A 12,411-nucleotide genomic window follows, 5' to 3' on the forward strand; every position below is an offset into this window, starting at 1 on the left:
CTTGATTCTGTCGACTGTAGAGTGTGTGTGTGTGTGTGTGTGTGTGTCTGATCACCTGCCCTCCCTCTGTGTGTGTTCAGGGTTCGGCCGCTGTATCTGCAGGTTCAGGGCCGCTGTCAGGAGGACGTCAACAGTGAGTATGAGCTCAGATTCTCTCAGCGTCTCATTGGTCGGATCGGCTTTAACCCTTAAAGACCGATACGGCCGCCCGCGGCATAAAATAACTATCGTTCTAAAATGTTTAATAACTTTTGAGTCGCTAATCCAATCTGTATGCTTTAAAATGCACCGTAAAGATGAGATTCTCAGCTTTCCAGTGATATCATGCTTGTCTCTATTAGTCATTCAGTGGCTCCGTAGTGCCGGTGATTGCGTCATCAAAATCTGAAGCAGTGATTCGTCAAGGAAACACATGTGGTTTCTTTCTCTGAGCCAAACAGGAACGATTGTTGATGCTTAGTCCCACCCCCATGCCCAGATTCGTCCAAACGGTCATCAACTCAACCAATAAACATAGTGATTGGTGTTTTTAACAACCAATCTCGTTTCTTTATACATTTTTAACAAACGCAATGCATTGAAAACTACGCATGAAAATTAACGGATGCAAAGTTTTTGACCATAGCGCAAAACACGAAAGAGCACAAAACGCGAAAGAGCATGAGTATGTCAAAAAAACAGCGGTACAAATCGGAGGATGTGTTAGAATTGATTTTTTTAAACGAGTCGTTAGATGATGACCTGGTGGTTGAACCTTCCGATTCAGAAAATTGTTTGAATCATTTGCAATGCTTATTTATCTATTTGTATTTAGTTTGTGAAGATTAAGTACTATTTGTTCATTAGCACTCAGTATATTACCCTCAATGAACCATTTCTTCATTTGCACTGTTTATTTCTTTTTGTATTTAGTTTGTAAAGATTATTTAAACCATTTGTTAATTTACACTCTGTAGGCTATATTGTATTGTTAGTATTTATATTGCACAGTTGTCACTACTTGTTATATTGTTTGCATTTGTTGTTCATATTCAAATTATAATATAATTTTCTGAAGAAAAATGTTTGCTTCAGTGTTCTGTTGTAATATAACAACTTTTCTGTTTACTTTACTTCCTGAACTTATTTGGACACAATCTACATGGTCAGTAAATGTAATACACCTGTTTTTACTCAAAAAACGCCTAGAATAATATTATAATAAATGGCTATAACTTGCTGAGGGATTGTTGCATGTAGACAAAATTTCATCTGGAAGTCTAAAACAACCAAGTCTAACTTTCTAAAGGAAAAAAACAAAACTTCAGGAAGTTCTGTTTGAGTTCACACTGAAAACACCACATTTTTTGCTGCCGTTTTTCTTAAAATCCTGTTAATTTCATAAATTCTGACAAAAGAAATGTAAAACTGTGACTTTAAATGAGCTAGATGGAAACTTTAGGCTCTCCTGTTTAAAATGATATATGGCACTTGATGCTTGCTGCTAGAATGGGCTAGAAAAACAAAGAAAAGTACAGGTGAGTCAGGCGCCCCAAAAATGTTCTAGGTCTTTAAGGGTTAAGGCGTCGATATACAGGCCATCCGGGAACATTCACAGCGCCTCGCTTTTCCCACATCTGTTATATTACAGCCTTAAAGGGGAAATGAAGCAGTCAATCAAGTTTACATGATTTACAGGATGGATTTCCACTATAATCAACAATTATTTAAGAAACATGACAAATGTAAACATATAAAAGAAAAAAAGAAAAACCGTTATATCTTTCGCGGCCAGGGCGCCGCCATTGTGCAGTATTCTAACATGTGACGTCACGGGGTTGGTTGGCTTTAATAAACCTGGCTGAATGTAGGAATATCCCGACATCAAACTGTCTACACCACGGAGTTTTGACCGCGAACAACTAACGACGTCTAACGTTATGTTATATACAGCAGATGAACTCTGACACGGTGGGCATCGCATTACAACAGCCACACTGACACCAGGTAGCGGTGCCAACCCGCTCTTCGCCCCAAACCACCACCGGCTGTTCGACGTAACTCACCACTGCTCGGTTCACACGCCGTATCAGCTCAAATGCATATATTAATACATGCTAACTGACATGGTGTTGACAAGAGACAGGAATATGATGGCAGACATCGCAAACAATGTTTCCATGTGCAGTTTAACATATAACGTTAGACGTCGTCTTTTTGTCTGGTACTAATAAACTTAAACTAAGTTAGTGTTAGCTAGTTCATGCTTACAGCTGTTAGCTAATAATGACTGTACCTAACGTTAGTTGTTCGCGGTCAAAACTCTGTGGTGTAGACAGTTTGATGTCGGGATATTCCTACATTCAGCCAGGTTTATTAAAGCCAACCAACCCCGTGACGTCACATGTTAGAATACTGCACAATGGCGGCGCCCTGGCCGCGGAAGATATAACGGTTTTTCAATTTTTCTTTTATATGTTTACATTTGTCATGTTTCTTAAATAATTGTTGATTATAGTGGAAATCCATCTTGTAAATCATGTAAACTTGATTGACTGCTTCATTTCCCCTTTAAGGTCATGACGACGCACAGTCCAAAATTTTCGCACGTAAAAAAGAAAAAAAACGACCTCACGTTGTCAATCATGTTTACACACTGCCTCCGAAACTCTCATCCGTCATGAAATATTCGGATCGGTTCTCTGCGTTTTTGCCATGACACTCAAAATTGAGCTCAGGTTCATCCGGTTTCCACTGATCATCCTTGAGATGTTTCTGGACTGGAGTCCACCTGTGCTGACTCGGCTGATTGGCCCTGATTGGGAAGGCACACACCTGTCTATATGAGGTCCACAGGTCACAGTGCGTGTCAGAGCACAAACCAAGCCATGGAGTCACAGGAAGTGTGTGTAGATCTGTGAGACAGGATTGTACTGCATCAGGGCCTTCAGGTGTAGGTGTGAATGTGATGTTTGTGGTGATCGTCAGTCACATGACCTGCATTACTGCGTTTAATGGCGGCATCATGTTGTTGTTGTAGTGAGTCTGAACAGCAGTTGTTGTTTCTTCAGAGGCAGTGTCCAGAATAAAGCAGATCATCTCTGAAGACGTGCTGCGCTCTTCAGGAGGACAGACGCCGGTGATGCCCACTGTGCCTGTGTACCGTCAGCCAATCACAGCAGGGATGCCCACTGTGCCTGTGTACCGTCAGCCAATCACAGCAGCCGCTCCACTCACACCTGCCACTCGAGCCGCCGGAGCGCCAGTCATCCCTGCACACAAGCCGGCTCCGCCACACTCAGGGGTGAGAGAGAGAGAGAGAGTGTGTGAGAGAGTGTGTATGTATGGAGGTAAAGAAGGCGGGGCTACTGGTCACGTGGTCTCTGCTGATACACTCCTCCTACAGAAACAGCCGTCAGAACGACTCCAGCCTACAGACGGCAGGTCGGAGTTCACTGCGCCGCTGACACACACACTCACACCGTGTCCTAACTACACGCGACGCGTTAAAATTCCAGCGACAGGCAGCGTGTCTGTCCACACTAGACGCGACTGTGAGACGTCAATCAAAAATCACAGCCAATCAGAACAGCGTGTGGGCGGAGTCTCGCGGCAAGTGCACAGCACTAGAGAGTAATCTTGACGGCACTCGCAAAAAAATAGATAAGTAGCTACATAATCAAATTCACAAATATTACACCATTTAAAAAATACACAGGCTACTGAGTTACTAAAACAATCTTTGTCAAATAATACACTTGTTTGTTCACAGTTTGAACGTTCTTGTTTCCATTTGTTTAATTTGAAGATCTGAGGTGAATTATCCATTGTTGCTTTTACAGCTACAAAGCTGGAGCACTAAACGATGTTCAAAGTCACATTACACGCTTTAACATTAAATAAAGCACATAAACAGTGCCTGAGATTATCATCGCCACACTTTGTGTTTGTTGTCCCAGCGCGACGTCGCAGAAAAATAGAAACCGTTTCTAAATTAGAAACGTCACGTGTCGCCGTCGCGCCTGGTTAGGACAAACACTCTGATTAACATGGAAAATAACCTTTTATCGCGTGTTGCGTGTAGTTAGGACACGGTGTCACACACACGTACACTCACTCTCTCTCACTCACTCACTCTCACTCACTCACTCACTCTCTCTCTCACTCACTCTCTCTCTCTCTCTCTCACTCATTCACTCACTCACTCACTCACTCACTCACTCACTCACTCTCTCACTCACTCACACTCACTCTCACTCACTCACTCACTCACTCTCACACTCACTCACTCACTCACTCACTCTCACACTCACTCACTCTCTCACACTCACTCACTCACACTCACTCTCTCTCACACTCACTCTCTCACACTCACTCACTCACTCACTCACTCACTCACTCTCTCTCACACTCACTCTCTCACACTCACTCACTCACTCACTCTCTCACTCACTCACTCACTCTCACACTCACTCTCTCACACTCACTCACTCTCTCTCACACTCACTCACTCACTCTCACTCACTCACTCACTCACTCTCTCTCACACTCACTCTCTCACACTCACTCACTCACTCACTCACTCACTCACTCACTCTCTCTCACACTCACTCACTCTCTCTCACACTCACTCACTCACTCTCACACTCACTCACTCTCTCACACTCACTCACTCTCACTCACTCTCTCTCACACTCACTCACTCACTCTCTCACACTCACTCACTCTCACTCACTCTCACTCACTCTCTCTCACACTCACTCACTCACTCTCTCACACTCACTCACTCACTCTCACACTCACTCACTCACTCTCTCACACTCACTCACTCACTCTCTCACACTCTCTCACACTCACTCACTCTCACTCACTCTCTCTCACACTCACTCACTCACTCTCTCTCACACTCACTCACTCACTCACTCTCTCTCACACTCACTCACTCTCTCACACTCACTCACTCTCTCACACTCTCACACTCACACTCACTCACTCTCACTCACTCTCTCACACTCACTCACTCACTCTCTCACACTCACTCACTCACTCTCACACTCACTCACTCTCTCACACTCACTCACTCTCACTCACTCTCTCTCACACTCACTCACTCACTCTCACACTCTCTCACACTCACTCACTCTCACTCACTCACTCACTCACTCTCTCTCACACTCACACACACACCTGTGACTGCATGACATTAGTGTTACTCCACACACACACACACCTGTGACCGCATGACATTAGTGTTACTCCACTCACACACACACACACACACACACACACACACACACACACACACACCTGTGACCGCATGACATTAGTGTTACTCCACACACACACACACCTGTGACCGCATGACATTAGTGTTACTCCACACACACACACACACACCTGTGACTGCATGACATTAGTGTTACTCCACACACACACACACACACACACACACCTGTGACCGCATTACATTAGTGTTACTCCACACACACACACACACACACACACACACACCTGTGACCGCATTACATTAGTGTTACTCCACACACACACACACACACACCTGTGACCGCATGACATTAGTGTTACTCCACACACACACACACACACACACACACCTGTGACCGCATTACATTAGTGTTGCTCCACACAAACACACACACCTGTGACCGCATGACATTAGTGTTACTCCACACACACACACCTGTGACCGCATTACATTAGTGTTACTCCACACACACACACCTGTGACCGCATGACATTAGTGTTACTCCACACACACACACACACACCTGTGACCGCATGACATTAGTGTTACTCCACACACACACACACACACACACACCTGTGACCGCATGACATTAGTGTTACTCCACACACACACCTGTGACCGCACTACATTAGTGTTACTCCACACACACACACACACACCTGTGACCGCATTACATTAGTGTTACTCCACACACACACACACACACACCTGTGACCGCATTACATTAGTGTTGCTCCACACAAACACACACACCTGTGACCGCATGACATTAGTGTTACTCCACACACACACACCTGTGACCGCATTACATTAGTGTTACTCCACACACACACACCTGTGACCGCATGACATTAGTGTTACTCCACACACACACACACACACCTGTGACCGCATGACATTAGTGTTACTCCACACACACACACACACACACACACACACACCTGTGACCGCATGACATTAGTGTTACTCCACACACACACCTGTGACCGCACTACATTAGTGTTACTCCACACACACACACACACACACACCTGTGACCGCATTACATTAGTGTTACTCCACACACACACACACACACACACCTGTGACCGCATTACATTAGTGTTACTCCACACACACACACACACACACCTGTGACCGCATGACATTAGTGTTACTCCACACACACACACACCTGTGACCGCATGACATTAGTGTTACTCCACACACACACACACACACACACACCTGTGACCGCATTACATTAGTGTTACTCCACACACACACACACACACACACCTGTGACCGCATGACACTCACTCTCTCTCACACTCACTCACTCACTCTCTCACACTCACTCACTCTCACTCACTCTCTCACACTCTCTCACACTCTCTCACACTCACTCACTCTCACTCACTCACTCACTCACTCTCTCTCACACTCACACACACACCTGTGACTGCATGACATTAGTGTTACTCCACACACACACACACCTGTGACCGCATGACATTAGTGTTACTCCACTCACACACACACACACACACACACACACACACACCTGTGACCGCATGACATTAGTGTTACTCCACACACACCTGTGACCGCATGACATTAGTGTTACTCCACACACACACACACACACACCTGTGACTGCATGACATTAGTGTTACTCCACACACACACACACACACACACACACACACACACACACACACACCTGTGACCGCATTACATTAGTGTTACTCCACACACACACACACACACACACACACACACACCTGTGACCGCATTACATTAGTGTTACTCCACACACACACACACACACACACACACCTGTGACCGCATGACATTAGTGTTACTCCACACACACACACACCTGTGACCGCATTACATTAGTGTTACTCCACACACACACACCTGTGACCGCATTACATTAGTGTTACTCCACACACACACACCTGTGACCGCATTACATTAGTGTTACTCCACACACACACACACACACACACCTGTGACCGCATTACATTAGTGTTACTCCACACACACACACACACACACCTGTGACCGCATGACATTAGTGTTACTCCACACACACACGCCTGTGACCGCATTACATTAGTGTTACTCCACACACACACACACACACACACACACACCTGTGACCGCATTACATTAGTGTTACTCCACACACACACCTGTGACCGCATGACATTAGTGTTACTCCACACACACACACACACCTGTGACCGCATTACATTAGTGTTACTCCACACACACACCTGTGACCGCATGACATTAGTGTTACTCCACACACACACACACACACCCCTGTGACTGCATTACATTAGTGTTACTCCACACACACACACCTGTGACCGCATGACATTAGTGTTACTCCACACACACACACACACACCCCTGTGACTGCATTACATTAGTGTTACTCCACACACACACACCTGTGACCGCATGACATTGTTACTCCACACACACACACACACACACACACACACACACCTGTGACCGCATGACATTAGTGTTACTCCACACACACACACCTGTGACCGCATGACATTAGTGTTACTCCACACACACACACACACACACCTGTGACCGCATTACATTAGTGTTACTCCACACACAAACACACACACCTGTGACCGCATTACATTAGTGTTACTCCACACACACACACACACACACACACACCTGTGACCGCATGACATTAGTGTTACTCCACACACACACACACACCTGTGACCACATGACATTAGTGTTACTCCACACACACACACACACACACCTGTGACCGCATGACATTAGTGTTACTCCACACACACACACACACACACACACACACACACACACCTGTGACCGCATTACATTAGTGTTACTCCACACACACACACCTGTGACCGCATGACATTAGTGTTACTCCACACACACACGCCTGTGACCGCATTACATTAGTGTTACTCCACACACACACACACACACACACACACCTGTGACCGCATGACATTAGTGTTACTCCACACACACACACAGGACCGCATTACATTAGTGTTACTCCACACACACACACCTGTGACCGCATGACATTAGTGTTACTCCACACACACACACCTGTGACCGCATTACATTAGTGTTACTCCACACACACACACCTGTGACCGCATGACATTAGTGTTACTCCACACACACACACACACCCCTGTGACCGCATTACATTAGTGTTACTCCACACACACACACACACACACACACACACACACACACACACACACACACACACACACACACACCTGTGACCGCATGACATTGTTACTCCACACACACACACACCTGTGACCGCATGACATTAGTGTTACTCCACACACACACACCTGTGACCGCATGACATTAGTGTTACTCCACACACACACACACACCCCTGTGACCGCATTACATTAGCGTTACTCCACACACACACACACACACACACACACACACACACACACACACACACACACACACACACACACCTGTGACCGCATGACATTGTTACTCCACACACACACACCTGTGACCGCATGACATTAGTGTTACTCCACACACACACACCTGTGACCGCATGACATTAGTGTTACTCCACACACACACCTGTGACCGCATTACATTAGTGTTACTCCACACACACACACACACCTGTGACCGCATGACATTAGTGTTACTCCACACACACACACACACATACCTGTGACCGCATGACATTAGTGTTACTCCACACACACACACACACACACCTGTGACCGCATTACATTAGTGTTACTCCACACACACACACACCTGTGACCACATGACATTAGTTACTCCACACACACACACCTGTGACCGCATGACATTAGTGTTACTCCACACACACACACACGCACACCTGTGACCGCATGACATTAGTGTTACTCCACACACACACACACACCTGTGACCGCATGACATTAGTGTTACTCCACACACACACACACACACACCTGTGACCGCATTACATTAGTGTTACTCCACACACACACACCTGTGACCGCATGACATTAGTGTTACTCCACACACACACACACACACACACCTGTGACCGCATTACATTAGTGTTACTCCACACACACACACCTGTGACCGCATGACATTAGTGTTACTCCACACACACACACCTGTGACCGCATTACATTAGTGTTACTCCACACACACACACCTGTGACCGCATGACATTAGTGTTACTCCACACACACACACACACACCTGTGACCGCATGACATTAGTGTTACTCCACACACACACACACACACACACACACACACCTGTGACCGCATGACATTAGTGTTACTCCACACACACACCTGTGACCGCACTACATTAGTGTTACTCCACACACACACACACACACACACCTGTGACCGCATTACATTAGTGTTACTCCACACACACACACACACACACCTGTGACCGCATTACATTAGTGTTACTCCACACACACACACACACACACCTGTGACCGCATGACATTAGTGTTACTCCACACACACACACACCTGTGACCGCATGACATTAGTGTTACTCCACACACACACACACACACACACACACACCTGTGACCGCATTACATTAGTGTTACTCCACACACACACACACACACACACACACACACCTGTGACCGCATGACACTCACTCTCTCTCACACTCACTCACTCACTCTCTCACACTCACTCACTCTCACTCACTCTCTCACACTCTCTCACACTCACTCACTCTCACTCACTCACTCACTCACTCTCTCTCACACTCACACACACACCTGTGACTGCATGACATTAGTGTTACTCCACACACACACACACCTGTGACCGCATGACATTAGTGTTACTCCACTCACACACACACACACACACACACACACACACACCTGTGACCGCATGACATTAGTGTTACTCCACACACACCTGTGACCGCATGACATTAGTGTTACTCCACACACACACACACACACCTGTGACTGCATGACATTAGTGTTACTCCACACACACACACACACACACACACACACACACACACACACACACACACACACACCTGTGACCGCATTACATTAGTGTTACTCCACACACACACACACACACACACACACACACACACACACACACCTGTGACCGCATTACATTAGTGTTACTCCACACACACACACACACACACACACACCTGTGACCGCATGACATTAGTGTTACTCCACACACACACACACACACACCTGTGACCGCATTACATTAGTGTTACTCCACACACACACACCTGTGACCGCATTACATTAGTGTTACTCCACACACACACACCTGTGACCGCATTACATTAGTGTTACTCCACACACACACACACACACACACCTGTGACCGCATTACATTAGTGTTACTCCACACACACACACACACACACCTGTGACCGCATGACATTAGTGTTACTCCACACACACACGCCTGTGACCGCATTACATTAGTGTTACTCCACACACACACACACACACACACACACACCTGTGACCGCATTACATTAGTGTTACTCCACACACACACCTGTGACCGCATGACATTAGTGTTACTCCACACACACACACACACCTGTGACCGCATTACATTAGTGTTACTCCACACACACACCTGTGACCGCATGACATTAGTGTTACTCCACACACACACACACACACCCCTGTGACTGCATTACATTAGTGTTACTCCACACACACACACCTGTGACCGCATGACATTAGTGTTACTCCACACACACACACACACACCCCTGTGACTGCATTACATTAGTGTTACTCCACACACACACACCTGTGACCGCATGACATTGTTACTCCACACACACACACACACACACACACACCTGTGACCGCATGACATTAGTGTTACTCCACACACACACACCTGTGACCGCATGACATTAGTGTTACTCCACACACACACACACACACACCTGTGACCGCATTACATTAGTGTTACTCCACACACACACACACACACCTGTGACCGCATTACATTAGTGTTACTCCACACACACACACACACACACACACACCTGTGACCGCATGACATTAGTGTTACTCCACACACACACACACACCTGTGACCACATGACATTAGTGTTACTCCACACACACACACACACACACCTGTGACCGCATGACATTAGTGTTACTCCACACACACACACACACACACACACACACACACCTGTGACCGCATTACATTAGTGTTACTCCACACACACACACCTGTGACCGCATGACATTAGTGTTACTCCACACACACACGCCTGTGACCGCATTACATTAGTGTTACTCCACACACACACACACACACACACACCTGTGACCGCATGACATTAGTGTTACTCCACACACACACACAGGACCGCATTACATTAGTGTTACTCCACACACACACACCTGTGACCGCATGACATTAGTGTTACTCCACACACACACACCTGTGACCGCATTACATTAGTGTTACTCCACACACACACACCTGTGACCGCATGACATTAGTGTTACTCCACACACACACACACACCCCTGTGACCGCATTACATTAGTGTTACTCCACACACACACACACACACACACACACACACACACACACACACACACACACACACACACACACACACACCTGTGACCGCATGACATTGTTACTCCACACACACACACACCTGTGACCGCATGACATTAGTGTTACTCCACACACACACACCTGTGACCGCATGACATTAGTGTTACTCCACACACACACACACACCCCTGTGACCGCATTACATTAGTGTTACTCCACACACACACACACACACACACCTGTGACCGCATTACATTAGTGTTACTCCACACACACACACACACACACCTGTGACCGCATGACATTAGTGTTACTCCACACACACACGCCTGTGACCGCATTACATTAGTGTTACTCCACACACACACACACACACACACACACACACCTGTGACCGCATTACATTAGTGTTACTCCACACACACACCTGTGACCGCATGACATTAGTGTTACTCCACACACACACACACACCTGTGACCGCATTACATTGTGACGATCGTACGTATCGGTTTACAGGCGAAAAGACTAACCCTTGAACC

At 46.4% G+C, this 12,411-nt stretch overlaps 1 protein-coding gene across 1 annotated transcript in view; it reads left to right on the plus strand.

Annotated features, from left to right (window-relative positions):
* The window catches only part of LOC311089482 (uncharacterized protein), a 10,476-nt gene extending 6,394 nt beyond the window's left edge, over window positions 1-4,082 (plus strand). Inside the window, exons 5-6 of the mRNA XM_084124205.1 lie at window positions 81-133; window positions 3,051-4,082. Of these exons, the coding sequence (XP_083980331.1) occupies window positions 81-133; window positions 3,051-3,616 (619 nt within the window). The 3' untranslated portion in view covers window positions 3,617-4,082. The remainder of the gene's footprint in view (window positions 1-80; window positions 134-3,050) is intronic.
* Window positions 4,083-12,411: the final 8,329 nt, after the last annotated feature.

The sequence above is a fragment of the Abramis brama genome (genome assembly GCF_963993115.1).
Source record: "Abramis brama genome assembly, chromosome: 9".
In the NCBI taxonomy this organism is placed as follows: domain Eukaryota; kingdom Metazoa; phylum Chordata; class Actinopteri; order Cypriniformes; family Leuciscidae; genus Abramis; species Abramis brama.